Source organism: Vigna radiata, chromosome 11 (assembly GCF_000741045.1).
Source record: "Vigna radiata var. radiata cultivar VC1973A chromosome 11, Vradiata_ver6, whole genome shotgun sequence".
Lineage (NCBI taxonomy): Eukaryota > Viridiplantae > Streptophyta > Magnoliopsida > Fabales > Fabaceae > Vigna > Vigna radiata.
The window spans coordinates 6,527,953-6,549,190 of record NC_028361.1 but is presented as its reverse complement, the minus strand read 5'-3'; the positions used below and the strand labels follow the sequence as shown (position 1 = coordinate 6,549,190).

Below are 21,238 nucleotides of genomic sequence, written 5' to 3'. Positions count from 1 at the left end.
TAATCAAAACATCAAAGTTTAGGTTTAATTGTAATAAGAATATTATTTAAATTTGACTCGTGTGAGGCCAATTTTAAGCTAACCTTCATTAGTTAAATATTATGAAATATTTATTAATATATATATATATATATATATATATATATATATATATATATATATATATATATATATATATAGATATAGTTTGAAAAAAAGAATTATCATGAATACAAATCTCTCTCCTTTTACGTAATGAATCCGAAAAAAATTCAATAGAAACTAAAAAATAGAAAAATCAATTCTTTTTTTATGACTTATTCTACTCAACTAAATATTTATAGTAAATAAAAAAGTAATTTCAAAACTGGTTTTTGTTTTTCATTTTTTCAAAATCCAGTTTTAGTAATTATTTTGTTTATTTAATACTCAAGAAATATATTCATGCTTAAAAATGTAAAATAAATTAGTATTACATATAATTTTGCATTTATGTTCTAAGAATTATTTAAGATAGACGGTGAATTTCTTTTATGATAATGATAGTATTTTTTTAAGAATTATTTGACTTTTATGCTTTCTAATTTGAATTTTTTTTCTATTTAGTTTTTGTCTTTCTGTTTTTTAGTTTTTGATAAGATTAGCTTGTTCTATTTTAATTTGTCTCAAATCAAGTTTGTTAAAAATAGGTGGTATGGGTTGGTCTGCATAAAATCTGTGAGTCTGGATTTGTCCAATTTTTTTAAAAAATTGAAAAATAAATAAATTTATTATTAACCATAAAAAATAAATATTTACTGTAGCTAAATTAAAGATATATTATTTGTCATAAATAAACAAAAATATTAAAAATAAAAAGTAAAAATAAAATTCATATTTATAAATATACAATACTAGTAAAAATAATGAGCTTCTGGGAACTCATGATCTTAAATATTAACTCACCTCATGCTTTGTAATGAGTTATTAACTTGTTTACCTGACTTTTTGCATAGTCATTAATACTTTTTTAGTATCTATATTATTATATAAAGAGGTTCTTTCTTTTGATGTATTTTTTTAAAATCAAAATAATGATTTTAACAATTTTATTCTTTAACTATTTTTTAATTTTTTTCAAATTAAAATAACTATCATAATAAATAACTATTTTAAAAAATAAAAATTACTAATAAAATTATAAGATTATTTAAATTTATTTTTATAATTATAATAATAATATTTTTTACTTTTTATTATCATAAAAAATAGTTTTCACTAGTGAAATATAAATGTGATTTATTATTTAATGAAGCACAATTTAAATAGATTAAGCGTGTATTGCTTTTCCCTAAAGATAAAACTTTATTTATATTTATATATAAAGAATTTTTTTTTTATATTTGTTTATCAGTTTTATCATTTAATTTGTTTTTTAAATTAAATAATTATTTTATCAATTTTACTTTTAACCATTTCTTTAAATTTAACCTTTTATTTATTTGATTTTTTATTTAAATTTAACTATTTTTTAATTATAAAACTATCTTCTAAACAAATAAAAACTATTTATAATAAAGCTATAAAAAATATTTATACTTAATTTTATAATTATAATAATAATAAAAGAATAATAATTATTTTATTATTTTTTATTATTATAAAAAAAAAAGTGAATATACATATAAGAATTGTATGTGTTTTTACTAGTTATTTTTAGTTAGAATATACATAAAGTGATCATATTTATACATATAAAATTTATTTTATCCGTAGTACAAATTTATAGTCATTGTTAACTACATTCAAACTTTTTTATTCTCCAAGTAAGAGGCCAAAAACACAGGTTATTGTTCTCACTTTGAGATCACATTAGTACAAATGTTCCTTTTAGTAACTCAAGACATATAATATAGCCTGAAAGATGCACTTCATGTTCCCTGTTGAAACAAAACAAAATTATGGTATGTTTGAACTTATAAAGGAAAGACATTGTAACATTCGAAGTGAATGTTATCCTTATTAGAAATATAAGCGTGAATCTAAGTCTTACATTCCATTAAAATAATTATAAAAATGACTATATAAAAATAAAAGATCAATTAATTTATTATTTTAAAGTTTTTAATAAAAAATGATTCTTTTATATAGTTAGACTTAAATATTATTGATATTTTTATAATTTATAAATAACTTTAATAGATCGAACAGTAATATTGGAACTCATGGTTAATCCTGATAATTCACTCTTACAAATATAATAATTTCTATGCCAGATAAATTTTCCTGATAAAAAGTATTCAATTAAACACAGTGCAATGAATTTTTCTTTTCCTTTGTTCACCAAATAAATAGTTTTTGTTCTCCTAGCAAAACAACAAATCAATAGCATCAACATCATTATATTTATGCGTTAAAAAATCCTTCATGGGCATGCAAAAATAAGCACTGATTACTCTTCCCCAAATTAAACCATTCAAAGCCTTGCATGCATTTCCATCAACACCATTAAATGCGTCCCTCTCATGCTACCCGTACAGTAAACGTCACTACTTTACTGCTTTCATTATTTCTCTCTAATTCTCTTTTGCTCATAAATCACTACATATATATAGTTCTACTCTAGAATTAGGACTCAATATATAGTGTCAGAATGCGAGTTTTTGGAAAAGAAAATCAATATTAGCATTCAATTATACCTGTCATGAAAATTAGTTGGAAGTGTAATAAATTCATAATAATTTCTCAACGGTGCACAGTTGGAACGATGCAGAAAGAAGAACAGGAGGCTCAAACAAGAGTTGAAACACGACACAGATAAAGGGATAAAACAGTTAAGTTATGTGGTTAATTTTTTTTTCACTAGTGCAAAAACGCTATTTAACGTCACCCATCAGACGTCGAATTCGCGATAAACCAACGTCTATTATTGTATGGTGGCATTATCGTAAATATATTGGTAAGTTAGATGTCCGTTTCGATGTTAGGCGACGTCTATGACATGATAGACGTCGCACCTGCCTCAAACCGACGTCAAATTGCCTGAGGTATGTGATAAGACAGACAATTTGACTCGTCTAGAAAGGGCCCCGACGTGCCAGTCTCTGACAGGAAATCAAACGTCAAACAGTTCAACTTCAGACGAAGAATAGACGTCGGATCCCCTGAACAAGCGACGTCGACTGGGGCTACAATTAATGTTGTTCACCTAATTCTCAGGCGCTTGGAGGTCACGTAGTCAAACGGCGACGTCTAAGGCCTATCTGGAAGGCGGGAAGACAAAAATCCTTAAATTTAGACGTCGGTTCGGAACATGATCAATGTCTACGTTTCTGTAATTGATTATTTTCAACAAATTCAAGGGTTTTAGACGTCAGCTAGGAGGGACACCGACGTGAATTACCCTGACAGGAAATCAAGCGTCAATCTTTTCAGCTTCTTTAAGAAGAATAGACGTCGGATCCCGATCAAACACTGACGTCTATAGACGTCGGTTTCTGGCACAACCGACACCCAATTTCATTTTAAATAAACCGCAAACCCTTCTAACCACTCAGTTTCTGATCGCGTCTTCATCTCTTCTCCTTTTTCTCTGGTTCTCCTCTTCTTTTACTCCCTTACGCACCTCTACTTTTTATCTCTTCCGGCATTGCATTGTATTTTGTCATAACGTCATTGTCTTCGTCCTCTCCTTTTTCTCTCTTCATCCCAGGTGCGTGGTTTTTTCTTATGCTTACCGTTTAAACTTTCTTTAGTTTTTTATCGATTATCTTGTCGTTCAATTGATTAAAATTTTTGTGTGTTGTGTTTTAGTGCAGTTTTGATCCACTCTTTCGATAACATAGTGCAACATTCTCCCTTTGCTGGTTTCCTCACTAAAAGAGTGACAATCTTTTGAGTTTTCTAGTTCTTCCAACCCAAAATGGAACTTGGGTCCTTGTCTACTTCTCGACACCGTAATTTTTTTCTGTTGCGGTTGAATAATTGGAAGTAGCCATGGACCCAGGTTCGGTTTTGGGTTGAAAGAACTAGAAGATTCAAAAGATGCAAGCTTTTTTTGTGGGGAAACTAGTGAGAGGAGAGTGTTGCACAATGCTATTGAAAAGTCTGGATCAAAACTGCACTAAAACACAAAGTCGTTGTTAGACGTTGGTTAAATCCATGCCCGACGTCTATAACATCATAGACGTCGGTTAGTGTCATTTTAAACCTCTTTATATATTCAAGTTGACGTCGGTTTAATCATAGGTGGATGTCTATATAGATGTCGGTTTGAGTAAAAGCAGACGTCTATATAGATGTCGGTGGATATCGTTAACTGACGTTTATATGGACGTCGGTTCTGACTAATTTCGATGTCCCATAGACGTCACCCGTTTAGACGTAGGTTGTAAAAGTGACGTTAAAAGCCCAAATTAACCGACGTTAAACAACATTTTTGCACTAGTGTCTCATTCCTTTTACTGCGTCAAATCAATGCTCCAAAAGCAACAAAAATTAAGCATGATAGGTTGGAACAAAAATTATTTATGTCTACGAGACTTTATAGTTAATGTATAAGTTATATTATGTTTGGTATAAAATTGACAAATGATTTTTATTTTTTTTATAGTTTTTACGTTATCATTTATAATAATCAAGATATTATCTCTATCACTATTTTATGTGGAGTAGATATGTTTTGATGACTTTAAATTGTCACTTATAGTGATTAAGAGAAGTCATTACCATCAATATAATTATTTTCATCATGTAACACATTTTAAATGAAAAGAATAAAAGTTAGTCGTCATTTTATATTAATTATAATACAATTTTTACATTAATCTTACATTTCTTAAAATCCTAAAAAGTGAAGACAAAAAATAAATAGATAAAATAACAAATTATAATAATAGTAACATCACCAAGTTAATAAAAATATTGAGTAATAAGTAAAAAACTTAATTTGTTTTACACATAATCTTTTTCTTTATTTATAGGTGATGATATTGAAAGTACCACTTGTAATCACATTACTTAAAATTCTTATGAAAGTTCTATGTGGACAATTTTTATATGCACAGCATTTAAGAAATACCTTTTATAAGTGACGATAAGGACATGGTGGCTCTAAGTGGAGGCATAAGAACGATATTATACCCAAAAGACTCTCTATTTATATACTTCATAGGACACATTTAATTTCCTAGTATTCACTTTAATTAAGATTGTCCTGACATTGACGGTCAATGGACAAAGGAGGCTTTGAAGTTTGATAACTCTTATTTTCTGTAAGATGTTTAATCGGGTCATCACAATCGCTTTTGCTGAACCATATAAAAAAGTTAAATAAAACAACAACATGTAGAGTTAATATCATATCTCTAAATTCTTTATCATCTTTCAACTGGCCTATTAGCTCAGTTGGTTAGAGCGTCGTGCTAATAACGCGAAGGTCGCAGGTTCGAGACCTGCATGGGCCAATTCAAATGTTTTTTTTTTTTTTTTTCATTTATTAACTGCAAAAAGGTATCAACGTTCTGTACCAAACATAATTAATCTCACATTGCTTTGTTCATTCAATCGGAAAGTATGTAAATAATAGTTGATAATGGAGTAAACATAATGTTTTTCCTTCCGCATAGTGCAGACCTCTATGCACACGCCATAGAATAATAATTACTACGTACAGTGAAAGTAAGAGCAGCAGGGAAAATTGGATTACATGTCAAACTATGATTTCTACGAGGTAAAGTTCTATACATTTGTAGACTGTCTGAGCCAATTCTTTTGTTAGTTTGGACCTTATGAGAGAGTTGAAGATGTTGTTTTAGTGAGTGAAAGAATGGTGGACACCATCATTTTGAAATCAATTGGCTTTGTTAAGTAAGCATCCATGCCCACCTCCAGGCATTTGGCTTCATCACAGGACATTGCATGTGCTGTAAGAGCAACAATGGGAATGTGAAAGCTTGTTCCCACTTCTGATTTCCTGATTTCTTTTGTTGCCTCATAGCCATCCATCTTTGGCATCTGTTTCCACAAAGAACCACAGAATCAGAATATCAGTGCTCATATTAACTAGCTGTAGAAAGAAGAAAAATCTATCATTACATATTGCTCTTTCAATTTTCTTACTATCATTGTTTTGTGTAATTTTGGTCCATCATATATACCTGACAATCCATCAGGATCAAATCATAGGGACGGCTAGACAAAATCTCTGTTTGAGATCTTTTGTTTCTATCCTTCTGGAGTGATTCCCTTCTGCAATCTTCAGCAGTGAACATGCAATTGAGAGCTTCTACTGCCTGTTGTCCATCACCTACAGCAACTACAGCAGCTCCCATTTTCTCAAGCATTATAGTTGCAACCCTTTGAAGCACTGGTGTATCTTCTGCAAGCAAAATCTTTAGGCCCTCAAGAGATTTCTTTCCATCTACTGATTTACTTGTGCTGGTCACCCTGTGTGTTTCACCACATTCAGAATCTCCATCCTGCTCTCCTGTTGAAATGGATGATGATTCTTTGGTGGACAGTGATTTAGGTTGGTTTTCTTCAGTGGCATGATCTGGGCCGGGACTAGAAGATTCTCCTTTCCTCAAATCATTTTCCTCCAAATATTCATTTTCATTGGTTAATCTAACTAGGCAGTTATCCATATGGTATGGTGATGATGGATGAGATTTGTCTAGCTTCTCAACTGGTTTATCTCCATCAGCACTAGCAGGATTTGAACCAGCTATATCAGATATGTCAGAATCATCAGAACTAGCAGCATCAAAATGAGTGGAATCAATCTCAAGAAATTCGTGTAAATCTCCCTCTTTCATTGTGGTCCTTGGAACAATCATGCTTTTCTTTTGTAGCTCAAAATTTCTCTCCTTTATAACTGATTCCAAAATATGGATCATTTTTCCCTTGTAAAGGGGTTTGTTGACCATCAGTAAATGTCCTTTCCTACGGAGCTCCATCTTTATGTTATTGGAAGTGTCATGATTCAGCATCCATATGAACTTTGCTCTACCGAAGTACCTGTGAAGGAAGTTAAGTTGATCCTTCCATATATCTGTGCTCAAGTCAAGTAATCCAATGTCAACAACAATGACAAAAACTGGGTTCCTCATATCTCGTATGCTCAGTAGTTTAGACTTCAATTCCTCTTTGGTTGGATAGTGTGCATCAAAGTCAGTATTATGGAGTGAACTTCGTACATGAAATAGTTCCCTCAAAATTTGAGTTAGTCCATTCCAGTCAGATGCTTCCATTGTGCACACCCCGTTTTTCTGAAGCCACTTGGATGTAATTAATCTACCCATGTTGCCATGTAAGCCAAGCAGTACCTACATTAACACTTCTTATTAAGTTCAGCAGCCACTTGAAACCTGTTTTTATTCCTTTCAGTGATTTTCTGTTATTGTAGGAATAGGTTCTGACTAACATGACCAAATGATACGTATCCATTTTCTTCACAAACACACACACAAAAAGGCATTACATGATAACAATGTACTCTTAAATTGAATGACTTTTATTAAATCAAAAGTCAACTGTGCAATTTTTTTCCCTCTTTTGGAGTCTCACTAGTGCATAGTCTATAACAGAATCTTGTTTCAAATTATATGGACCCAGAAGAGTGATTCTACTCACCACTAAGCCATTGTCTGTCAAATCTACTGCACACTGTTGTTCTGTGACATCCATGGGCGCACTGAGAAGTAAGCATAATCGCATCAGTGTTCCTGCGCCCTCCTTTTTTACTACTTTGATGTCCCCACCCATCTTGTTAACCTGCCACACCACAATAGTAACGAGATCAAAGGAAATTATATTCAAGTCTCAATTTATTTTTGAAGAGAAAAGGACAAATACCTAGGCATTTTCCTTTTGCTTTCAGTGGACTCGTTCATTATGATATACAAATGATAAGTGTACTTAACTGATATGAAATTTTACACATCAGGGTAAGACTTACCAAGTTTCTGACTATGCAAAGACCAAGACCAGTGCCTCCATGCCTGAAATAAGTAAAGGTTTCAGAACTCCATAAATCTTGACGCCATAGCATTCAAAAGATTTTTAAACCTTTGGATAAAAGTTTCATTTTAATTTTAGTTTAATGACAATCTTGTTATAATATCATTTGCTAGATAAAAGGTAAATTTTTATTCTTGTCTTTGTTGAAAATTTGAACTCCTTACAGTCGAGTAGTTGATGGATCAGCTTGCTCAAAGCTTTCAAACACAGAATCCCACTTGCTTGGGTCAATACCTATATCACACAGAGAAAGAAAATCAGAGTGATTTATTTATCCTTAAATTGGTTTTACTATCACACCAAAGGGACGGTTCTGTGTAGTTTTTGCAGACAGGTTCATACCACAGCCTGTGTCCTCAACTTCAAACCAAAGTATCACTTTGCTGTCTTTCATAGATGCTTTTTTTGAATGATTTGCATTTGGTTTCTCTCTGCACTTCTGTAAATTCCATAATTTCTTCTGATCAAGAGGAAAATTTGGACTTCCAACCGAAGAATTTGGGCTTTCACTCCATCCCCGCAGAACAATATGACCCGCTGCAACACATTTGAAAGAGTTAAGATCAGTCTTCTAACACAGCTTTATTGATTCTTAGAAATAGAATCTATTAAAATTCTTCTAGATTTTGGGGTGACATGTTAATGAATGTGGTCAAAACTTTAATATCTCAACTAAAACTAAAAGTTTAAAAGTTTATCAGTGAATAAAATCTAAAGATCTTCTCTAAATACTTAGTTAAAGAAATTTAAATAAAATTCAGTATAGAAGGAAGGAAGGAATAGAGTTCACATAACCCTCAAATGATTGACAACTTACATAATGAAGGAGCTAACTACAAAACAACTAAAACTAACTCTCATATTGTAGTCCAGTCATTATGTAGTACTCCTCATAAGAGAAACACGCCTGAAAAGAAGAAGCCTTTCATCACCTTCAAACCTTATGCTTCAGGAAAAACAATGGAACTGACCAATGTTCAAGTTCGACACAAAATTTTAGGGGTTAAAATGGAGATCCATTCCAATAAACCAATTTTAAAGTTTTGTGAGACCTTTTATTTCATGCTGCTAAACCTTTTTATATTTTTTTTTCATTACCACTTCGTACCAAAACTAGAACATTAAATTGTTGACTTACATGGAGTGAACTTGATTGAATTGTTGATCAGATTTGCAAATATTTGAACCACCCTTGCAGAATCACCCCGAACGATCTTTGGCATATCATCTGCAGGGTAATAGTTATTTGCTAGATGCTTTAAAACCTTGCTAAAAGAACTTCTTATCAATTACTTTCCACTAAACTAAAATCTCTCGTACTACCAAAATGATAATCATACCAGACAAGTCTAAAACAGTCTCCACATTGTGGTTAATGCACTGGACAGAAAACATATCTACAAGCCCTTCAAGTTCCCTTCCTAAATCAAATTCTGCATCTTCTAGGACCAGTTTTCCAGATTCCANCTAAAGTATTTATAGTGTTAGGAAACTTTTGGCANCAGTGCAGAGGTAAAGGGTTGAACAAGAATGTTTGGCCAATGTGTCACCTTACTCAGATCCAAGATGTTGTTAAGAAGACGGAGCAGAGCAGTTGAGCATTTTCTTATTTGAGTCACGGTTGAATATTGTTCATTTGTGAGACAGTCATCAGATATGAGAATGTCAAGCAACCNGATTACTGCTGCCATAGGTGTCCTCAGTTCGTGACTGTTATTCACCAAAATATAGCAACCATGAAGCACTTTTTGAATGCTCAATGGAAAGATAATCTCAGACTTGTAAACCAAATCAAAGGATAGGTCATTTGAATAGCTTGAGTACAGTATCATAAATAGAAAGGATCAAATTTATAGTAGTAACCAATCAACATGTTTCAAAACACAATAAGTTTTACCAATACATGAAATATATAAATTTAGTGGTCTCAGATTCCTTATTGACTATTTGTTGATAAAATTGTTTCTTTTTTCTCTAAAACATAAACTTAGATCATATATTGGATAAAGAAAGCTTTTCTTTTATGTTTTTGAGAACTTTACTTGAAAAACAAACCTCATGTTTGCAAGGAATTGACTTTTGTAATTGCTTGATGNCTCTGCTTTTCTTCTTGCTTCCAGTTGACTTATCAGTTCTGCTCTTAGATTCATTTCCTTTGATACTCCGTTTGTCAATATCAGAATGCAAACACACCCAATGACTAAAATACATAATGATGCAGATATCAGAATAACCAGTGTTTTGAAGGCTCTTTCATCAACCTGTCCCATGATATACTTTCTTGGTATGATAATCACACCAACCTGTACAAAGTTTAAATCACATTCCGTACACACTCANAAAGTATAATAGGATAGTTGGTTACTCAAAACAGAAATGAAATAAAGGCAGAAACTTTTCCTACAATGTTTCACTTCACCTTATCATGAAAAGTAATGTTATTAGCAAGATAAAATGTAAGGAACAGGTGAAGTATCTTCAAACTTACCAAAGGAAGTCTCCTCAATTTAAGGAAAAACGAGTCAATGTAATATCTTTGGTGGCCAAGCTTGACATTTTCAACATGAATCTCGTGACTTGGAGGAAAATTGTTCCCATAAGTTCTCTGTAACCACTCAGCTCCCTGTCGAATTACGTTGTCTTCACAGTCAACGGCCATCTTAAGCTTAGGAGGCTTTGTTGAATTTGCCAGAAGAGGTGCACTTGTGGAAGTTGCAAGCAAATAACCCTCTTGGGAAGTCAAGTACATATGGCCACTGTGCAACTCAACAAGCTCTCTCATCAACTGTCCTACACTGTAAAGTGCAGTTGTGACCCCCACAACTGCCATAATGGTCTCATTAGAAGAGTCCCAAACTGGCAATGCTGCTGAAAGCAGTGGTGAATCTGTGAACTTGCTCACGGCAACATGCCATGAAGCTACACCATCAGGTACTTGAGAAAGGCCAGCTATGTTAATCAAGTCTTCAGGAGCAATTTCCATAGCTTTTCCTATCTTTTCACCACTCACGGGGTCAAGTGGCTCACGGTACCATATTGCAGAATAGTTTCCACGAGGGGCTTTATCATCCCATGCTTGATGTGTTGAAACGGAATTGGCCTCGTTGGAGTTGCTGACTCCCATAGAATAATTTGAAAGATCAGAATAGATGTAAAATGTGTTGTTGTCCTTCAGATCTCTGTGGAATGCTTGCACAAATCCATTCCTATAGTTGATAGTTATAGAGTTTAGAGCTTTCCGACTTGCAAATAAAGCCCATGTTACAGCCCTCATCGCTTCATACAGCTGCTAGATTTGCAACATAACAAATAACCAAAACATAATTGGTTAATATGGTAAGTGTTAATATAGTATCGAACACAACAACACAAAAAGAAAAACAGAAACAAGAATCAACTCAATAAATCCTGTGTCAAACTGTCAGATTGGAAGTTGTGGTCTACTAAATCAGCTACTCATATCTAAAATATTTCTTCAAACTTTATTATAAAGCTTCATTTTTTAACAAATAACATTGTTATTAATATTGATCTGGAACTTGATATGCAGTAATCATCAGAATAATAGTACATGATTCAGCTATTGAATATAACTTTGTGTTCATTAAACAGTAAGGGTCTTAGAGTCAACCTCAACTTGTTCTGCTTGAGTTGCAGGGTTGCTGTGACGTCTGATCACATACTGAGACAGTTTGACCTGAGCTGTAGTAATTTCAGAAGTAGAGTTCAAAATATTCCACATCCTCAAAACCGGGCGTTGCAGAAGTTCATAACGCAAACCATATGCCAAACTGCTAAGTGATTTTGCTGTGTAAATCTTCGTGAAATGCCATGTCAGTATAGTGAGAAGGCCTATCAAGATGGCTAGCATGACCTGCATGAAAACAAAATCGTGGTTGGTTAGTCAAAACATAGAAATCGATCTCATGTTTTAGTTATCAGCAACAAGGGTATCTAATCTAGCGGCTGTTTTCTACACAACCAGTTCCTTGGCTTCAGTTATGTAATTTCAAACATACGTAAGAAACAAACAAGAGTAAGTTACTAGCAAAATTAGAGACCAAAACTTGAAGGACAAAAAACGCTGACCATGATTGCTAGTCGAACCACAAAGACACTATAGTACGATGAGAGACAGTGACTACTAGCATACTGGAATTCTTCTTTTTCCACGTCTCTGTGGAAAAGTCTTCGACCTTTTGGGGTGGTGCTCTTGTTCCATGAATCGGTAGAACCGCATAATCTATGAAACAAGCATCTGCACCTGCTAGCCATTGGCATGGTTAAAGCTGGTGAACATTCAGATGTTTCAGAATAGACTTCGTCTTTGTTTTCTGCCATAACTAAACTCCCTCTTCCTGCACAAGCCATGAGCATATAAAGTCACACATCGGAGAGATTCCAACCTGATTGTGTTTATGTTGGTCTGTGTGTGAGACAGAGAAGCCTCTCTGCGTGTTGTTTAGTCTTCAATATATAGTGATAACTTGATGAATTATTAATATAATAATAACACAAAGTTTAATTTAACATTAAGATTAAGCATTGTTTTATATATCTTCGTAATAATGCATTCATATTAGACATACATTCAGAATTTTATAGCATTCCATTAGTAAACTGTACTAAGGAAAAGGTAATATATACATTTTCAATTAAAGTGAAAATTTGATCTCATCTTATTTCATAACAAACTTTATAAACGTATGATTAATTTTAAATCTCAACAATTGATTAATTTTTGTACTAAAAAAGTTATATTTTTCTCATAATTTTAATTTCTTAGATAATAAAATTATTAATTTGAAAAAGACTAAAGTTTAGACAAGTGTATACACTCTTATATATATATATATATATATATATATATATATATATATATATATATATATATATATATATATATATATATATATATATATATATCTTTTTTCGTGATAATAAAAGCAACTTGACAAAACTATTTGCTATCAAATTGACTTATTTTTTTATTAAAAATCTAAAATTCATGCCTTCCAACACACTCGCACTGACCAACTCTTAAAAAACACTGCACTCAGTTGTTTCCACCAATTATGCGACTAAGTATCCAAAATATGAAACACTTGCATTGTCTATATATTGTCTAAGTAATAGTTTATGATATTATAATAAAACCATTTTGAAAATGTTATCTTGCTAATAAAAGCACTAAAATAAATTGTTATTAATTAATCGTGACAATTACTTAAAAAAAAAATGTAAGAAGAAAGACAGTAAAACGAGGATGTTCAAGACATTAAAAAAAGTTGCAGAACCAAAATATAAATTTAACTACCTAATGGAAAATTGTGGTTAGTTCTTTAACCACCTATTAGAAATAATTTAAATGATATTTAACCATAACTAAAGGCTATATAATACGTTTTTAATCATCATAAAGTCGTCAATATTGTCAATGGAAAAGGTAAAAATTAATCATCATTTAAGGGAAATGCATAAGCAAATCAATGTTAGTATACCATTAGAAGTAGAAACTCACTTCATCAATGCTTAATCACTAAGGATTAAAAAAATAATATTTTTTAGGTGATTAACTGTACTTCCTTATAAAAAATTGTTCTTGACGAAAAACGATAGACACGTATAGCAATAACATATTTATCTAAAAAATCTTAGGTAGAAAATATATTGATACTCATAATGTTAACCATAAAAAACAAATACATATGAATCAAGAAATATAAAGGTTAAAGATGAATTGTGACACGTCTAAAAGATAGCATAAATGTGATAATTACATCTTAATATAGAACTCGAAAATAAAGTAAAAATATCTTAAAGAAGGAAAGGGATAAACTTTAATAACTCCATGTAGGAAACTAAAAAGCTTTCTCATGTCTTTTCGTGATAGGTAACAACTCACTTGCTTTAACCTGAGTTTAGGGTCTTATTTAATTTTCTGTACTTTAAACTTTGAGTTCAGGGTCTTGATTAAATTCATAAATTAATTTATAACTAATTTTTCAAAACTTATAATAATTACATTAATCATTTTTTAGTGGAGCTAAAATTTTTTACAGTTAATAATATGATTCTATTTGCAATTATATATAGGCAAAGCAAATTCTTTTCCTAGACCCTTCAATTATAACAAAAAGAACATACAAATTTAAAATTTATGAGAAAGTATTAATTCTAGTAGAAGTTCAGAATTTAATTTAATTAGATTGTATTAACCAATAGAGTAAAAGTATTTTATATTATTGCCAAATCATATTCGTTACCTACAATAAGTTTATTTAAATTTTAGAATAACTATATTAAAAGAAAGTTTAAGATATTTTTTTATTGATTAAGATTGTAAAAGCTCATTAATCTGAAACACGGGTTAGATTTGAACTAAGTTTCATAGTTATTAATTGAACTAAAGAGTGATTAAATAGATTATTTTTTAAGCTTAATTAAAACGAGTGATTAATATAAAAATAATATTATTGTTAATGTAAAAGGATAATAACAGTCTCACTAATAATGCTGACGAGAATAATCTATTGATCACGGTAAATGATAACATCAAAAGGAAAACATAAGATTTTTTATAAAATACATAGATTTTCTATCAAGACATTTTTGTGTCAATAGAGTAAAATTTCTATTAATAAAATTATTTCTGAAGTATTTAATATTAATGTATTCCGGACTTATTTCTCATATTAAATTAGATGTTCTCACATTAATTAATCTACGTGATTAGAACTAGTTGTTTCATTTATTAGACGATTTTATTACAAGAAATTGAGATGTCTTAATGTTAAACCACATAACCCGTGGCAATGGAATTAGAATAAGAACTAATGAAGAAAAAGTCACTAACGTTAATTATAGATACTTTTGGTTGTGTTGTGTCATTACGCACTTGTGTGACAATGCCACACCCACCTCTTTGCCTTTCACCAATAGATGCCAACCACAAAGATCAACAAATTTCCTCATTTGGACTCATCATATGATATAATTTGGTGAGTTTTAACTTTTTACATATGTAACCTATGCTCCTTAGTGAATTTCGAATGTTCAATTATCAGTGATTGGTTTAAACTTTAAGATTAATAATATTTTTGGTTAACTATTTTAGATTGAATTTCTTTGGGTTGAGTTTTTCTTGGTCGATTATTCTAGATTAAGCTTATTTGGGTCAAGCTTATTTGGATCGATACTCGTGACTGACTACTCTTAACTGAACTCTTTTGATCGGCTACTCTAGGTAAATCTCTTGGACATATCACCCATGACTGACTATCTTGACTGAAAAACATGACTCCATCAGTTACAAAATGGTCAAATTAACAATGGTAATATTGAATCAACTTGTTAATGCCGATTAAGATATGATTGAGTTGTGATTATGCCGACAAAAAAGTAAAAGTCAATAACAATCACTAAAAATAAATCTCTAAGGTGTGACTTTCATATACATCACTACATTAATACTTACCAATCAATCATCTACTGACTTTAACATCGAAATACCTTTTGCAAGTATTATCTAACTGAAATAGAAGACTCAACCTAGTACCCGTTCGACCACAAAACGCGGCATGAGCACTCGAACGACATGGATAAGAAACCCAAGAATCAATGATACTTAGTACTAGAGACTGATCACAAGTCTGACCCATACATCTCAAAACAACATATACAAAAATTATTTTCAATTTTAAAAAATAAGTATACTTATTTACATGTATTTTTTGTAATTTAACTTTTTATAATTAAATGGAGTAGAATTCATTAGCAAAATTAAATATTGTTGGAAAAGACAAATGTATTATCCTTAACTTCTAAGTTATATATTTGCACTTTTTTTAAGGAAGGTTTTGTCTTTCTACTAGTGTACCAAAACACTTGATTTTAGAATGTGCTTCCAAGACAAATTCTTATATTGTTCTATGATTGATTGGGTTCGATTAGAGTATGTTTGAGAAGTTATTTTAATTAGTATAAACCATATATGATTAATTTTAGGCTTAATATCATTTTTATTATCTATCTTTGTCTACTTCATTAAATGTGAAACTCGATGTTTTCAAGTGTTTAATATGGTTCTGATTTTTGTAATTTTATTCAATTTGGTCACTTTTTAACGGCGTATAAATTGTTAACAACATAGTGTCTACGTGAGCAATCAATGAATGAGGTGTTTGTTTTTTGCTCATGCGACTCGTCCATCACAATATTCACATTTCCACATCATCATCTTCAACCCCCCAACACAGAAACCTTAACCACCACTATTAGCCACCACACACCTCCACTGCATAGCGCCGATGACATGCCACAATGAAACACCTGCACAAACATATCAGAAACCAAGATGTAATCCCCTAAATAAATCCCTAAATCATTATTTCACAAACAACATAAAATCATAAACCAAGATGCATTTCCCATGTTTTCTTTTATTTCCCATATAATCAAAAACAAAACTCGACATTCCACCCAAACAACCAAAAACAGAACACACATTCATTATATTTATTTTCAAAACAAAATACTCCAAATGCAACTGTACTAAATTCGAGCTGCAAACCCAAATTGTAGAAAGAAAGTGAAAATAAAAGGCATGAATTGAAGAAAAATGAGACATAGAAGGTGAAAGGAAAGAAAGGAAAAGTAGAAGTTTGAAACCCTAGTATGGGTGACAACATGTAGAGTGGAAAGGGAAAGTGGAAGTTTGAAACTCTAATATAGACAAAACATTTAGGTCAAAAAAGAACACTTCATTCACTGATTGCTCATGTGCACATATATCGTTAACGATTTAGATGCTGTTAGAAAAAAGTATAAACTTGAACAAAAATTACAAAAATTAAAACCATATTAAACACTCGAAAAAGTCGAGTCCTATACATTGAATAAAATGAACCAAAATAAGGAGCAAAAGTAGGATAATGATATTTAGACAACATTTTTTTGACAACATTTGAACATTGATTACGTGTCAATCTGTGATTGGTAAAAAATTACTCCATAATCAATAATAATAATCATAAACATTATTATGGAATAATTTTTGACTAATCACATATTGACACGTAATCAATGTTCAAATGTTGTAAAAAAAATGTTGTCTAAATATCATTATCCGCAAAAGTAATATTAAACCTTGATTTTACAACCCTGTTTGATACATTAAAGTATTTAATGCATAAATGATTCCATTTATTAACCTATAGGCACAACATATGAAATAGTGTTTTTAAACTTATAGGTTATTTTATTTTTTATGTTTTTTCTTCAACATTTTAATAAAATTTCTCATTAGTATTACATTATTTATTATAGTGAAATTTAAGGTAACTATGTGAACTTTATTCATATTTTTTTAACAATAGTTTATTCAGAAATTAAGTTTTAGAGTGCAAGTAGATTATTTTTATTTTTTTTTTGAGTGAAAACATTTTACTGATTTCATGTTATTAAAAGTTTCATATCAATTATATACAATGTCGTTTTAAAATATATAAGCAGTGCAAGTCTCACCTTACAAATCAGTTTTGTATAATTAAGATAGATTTAAAGTTAATTTCCTAACATAGTATCTAAACCATGAGTTAAAACATATTCTAAACAAGATTTCTTATTTGTTTAACTTATTATATCATTTCTTATAAGTTAATTTTGTAGAGTTGAATTTCACTTAAAATTTAACTCTTAACTCATGCATATGCAATCATTCTTAACCTATGCATATGCAATAATGAGGAAATAATATTACTATTTAAATAGATTTGGTGAAATAACATTAGAGATATGCATAGAATCATGGTGGAAAAGATGGTCCCAAAAGATTTTAAGTAGCCTCCAAGGGTTTTAAAGCCACACACTTAGGTAGAAAGTTAAGTACTTGTTTTCACTTTCGAATATAATAATCAAAGTTAAGTAGACTAGCTTGTTCTTACTAAAACACATTGAAAGTGCAAATCACCGACTATTGACCATGTCAAGCTCCTATCTATCATCATATAAATAAAAAATAAAAAAATCACTCAGATAAAGCAATGAATTAATTATGCCAACATAGAACCCAACAAAGATTAGCACCATAATTATCTTTTAGCTAAATTAATTAGTAAGTAAGGTTTGATGTTTGGTACTATTTTTTCATCCCTATATTTACATTAATTTCATGTTCTTACAATTACAATATTAACCCATATGTGTAATCAATACTACCTATTATATCCTAGTTCAACCTAATAGGATAAGGTTTCTAAGATTTAATCTTTAAACTTAATATTAAAAAGATAACTTATTATTAACTATAAACAAAAGGGTTATATACGTCGACAAAAAATTCTTATAGCTTTCTTACTTTTAAATAAAATATTTCTTAATTTTTATTTTATGTTTTTCATGTGACATATTAGTATAAGAATAGCTGTCATTTCAAGATAATTGTCCCTATGTTACTTTAATACGTTAGCAATTTTCTATATAAGAAGAATTTACTTTTTATTGTAAGATATTTTTTCAATACAATAAGATTCACTTATGTTTTTGTTCATTACATCTTTTTCTTCCTTTTTGTTCTTCTTTTCTATTATAGCAAAACAAATTTTGGTTCAGGGCTAATTCTTCATAATATTTTGGCAAGTCGAATTGGTATTTTTAAATAAAGTTTAAAATTATGTAATTCTAAATAATCAAATTAGGATCACAGTTTTTTATAATTTCAATTCTTTATGTAAAAATTCTTTATGATTTCAAATACTTTATAAAAACACAGCTTAAATAATACAATGTTAGTTTTAAAATGACTACAGTTATAGAGTTGAGATAGCTAAACATTGTAAGACATAAAAGGAGTTTGAATATGTTTGATAGTCTCATATAGGAAGAAACCGTGTTCTATAGTAATCATCAAACATGTTTTTTTCTAGAAGCCATGATTGTTCTTTCCATTTGAGTTGGTTGTTATGAGACAATGCAAACTTTTGCGGCACGTCATCCCAAAATCTTACACAAAAAATTATGCATATATAAAAAAACAACAAATTAAATACATTTTCCATAATCATCACCACGCTCAAATTTTATCTACCACACAATGAAACATTATAGCTATGAGCAAGTATATGAAAGAAAAATTCAACAGTACTTTTAGTGACCAATTCATTGAGAAATCCATTTATAGAGGAAGAAGTATGTTGAGATAAAAAAAGAAAGAAGAATTATTTTTATTGTTGGAAATTTAGATTTGAGTGTAAATTTTATATTAAGTTAAATTAATAAAATTGAATAATATATATATAACAAAACTCATAAATCAATGGTAAATTTTTGGCCGTAAAAGGTATTAATCTTTTTATATAAGTTCAATGTTACATTGATGTTGGATGTTCTAATATTTTTTTAAAAAAATTTATTAGAAATATGAAAACTAAATTGTCTTGATAAAATGTTCATATAAATATATATTGTGTATTATTGAAAGTTAAATGTGTTTTTAGTTTTTTAATTTTTAATAAAAATTTAAATTAGTTATTTTTTTAATTTTAGTCAAGTTTAGTCTTTTAATTTAGGAAACCATGAATTTTATTTTTTTTAATTAAATTTTGTTAAATTTATTTAAAGTTTTAATGATATTTTATATAATGTTTGATTTGTTTATATTATTTGATATATTTTTATTTTAATATTAACTGATAAATACGTTTAAAATGTTAACTAAACATAAATTCATATATTTATAAAATTAAAAAAATAAAAATATAATATTGAAAGTCTATAGAAGCATGTCTCTATTATAAATGGATGTGAGTGGGCATTAAAAAAAAGAAAGTGATAAAATGTGGGCCTATAAGGCGTGCAGTGGTACATTTGACTTGGTTGAAAGTTCTAGAACACACTTTCGTGCTCCAACGCACTAATCCACATCAATTTAATTCGTGGTGTATCTTCCTCAATTTCAATAATTAGATTAGGGTTAATTAATTTCTTTTTAATGCTTAATAAAGCCAAATTAAACTACATGCCAAAACTCTTCACAGTATTTCATTTCCATTGCATGGATAAAAGATCAACGACCTAACAACAATCTCATACCATCAATAAAATAGTAAAACCAAGTGCCGCACCTTCTTTTATTTATTATTATTTTTTTGTTTTCACTGTACAAATATTTCAAAATAGGAAATAAAGTATAAATATTTCCATGCTTTTGTATTTCTTTATGAAAATGATAATAAAATATATATTTTTTTAAAAAAAACCTAACTTATCCACTCTGTCTGAGTATGACCCACGGATCCGTGAAAATTTAGTTTATGAACAACTAAGAATAAAGTTAATGAAAAATAAAACTGTTATATGATATTAATCATAAATTACTCGCTTTTCTCATAAATAAGTGCCCGCAAATAAATTTTACTTCGAAAGTAAAATAATAAATAAGAATATTTTATATTTTATTTTTCAAAAATCCTCTTACTGATTTAAGAAATAATAATACTCTTCTTCTTTTTCATTTTGATCATATAGATATTAAATAATATTTTTTTATGTACATGTTTAATATCTCATTATATTTTTTCACTATACCTAAGAATCCAGGAGAGAATTTGATTTATTTTTTTTTAAAATTGTCCAATTCACATCCACTTATGGAAATGGACAAAATTAAAAACATTTTACATTTGTCCCAAATAAAGTTGTGCTTTAAAACATGTTTTTTCTTAAAAAAAAAATTGTGACCCTAAGCGTATTTTTATGTATAGTTTTTTTTTAATTGTTCTTTTACAAGTCTGTTTTTGTTTTATTTCAATTGTTTAATTTTTAATTTATTTTGTTCACTCTTGGTTTTTGGTGAGAAGCAAGTGTTTACTGAGTTTTTTTTTATTAAATTGACATTTTATTTTTTTAATATAAATTTATTTGTTTTTTACTTATTATTGTGATTTATCATTTTTTGAAAAATTAAAGATTAGCATAAGGTTTTTAATTTTAAACTAATATTGCTAATTAATATAATTTGAAAAGTAAAAAAATAATAAAATTTTAATTGAAAATTGGTAATGTTGAATATTCACGATGAAGAAAGAGAAGTTTAATAAAGTAGGGATTGATTTTGAACAATAATACTTGATATTCAATTATTTTTTACAGTTGGTGTCACAAATTAAGTTTTCATTATCTTAGTTAAACTTGTGTAAGAATTTGTATTCAAACATTATAATTATTGTTATTATCTTCATTTTTTATTCCATGAATTCCATGA

General features: G+C 29.6%; 1 protein-coding gene and 1 non-coding gene across 2 annotated transcripts; one reads left to right on the top strand and one right to left on the bottom strand.

Moving 5' to 3' along the window:
* The first annotated feature begins 5,349 nt into the window (after positions 1–5,349).
* Positions 5,350–5,423, top strand: TRNAI-AAU. The gene has a single exon. It is a non-coding gene; the product is annotated as a tRNA-Ile (tRNA).
* A 40-nt stretch (positions 5,424–5,463) lies between these two features.
* Positions 5,464–12,432, bottom strand: LOC106777758 (histidine kinase 1). The gene is made up of 13 exons (XM_014665497.2): positions 12,067–12,432; positions 11,609–11,851; positions 10,466–11,263; positions 10,033–10,280; positions 9,528–9,687; positions 9,318–9,444; positions 9,116–9,205; positions 8,320–8,514; positions 8,142–8,211; positions 7,916–7,958; positions 7,591–7,731; positions 6,117–7,283; positions 5,464–5,973 (listed from the first exon to the last, which is right to left on the bottom strand). The coding sequence occupies exons 1-13, from the start codon at positions 12,352–12,354 to the stop codon at positions 5,746–5,748; spliced, it is 3,798 nt and encodes a 1,265-aa protein (XP_014520983.1). The 5' UTR covers positions 12,355–12,432; the 3' UTR covers positions 5,464–5,745.
* Positions 12,433–21,238: the final 8,806 nt, after the last annotated feature.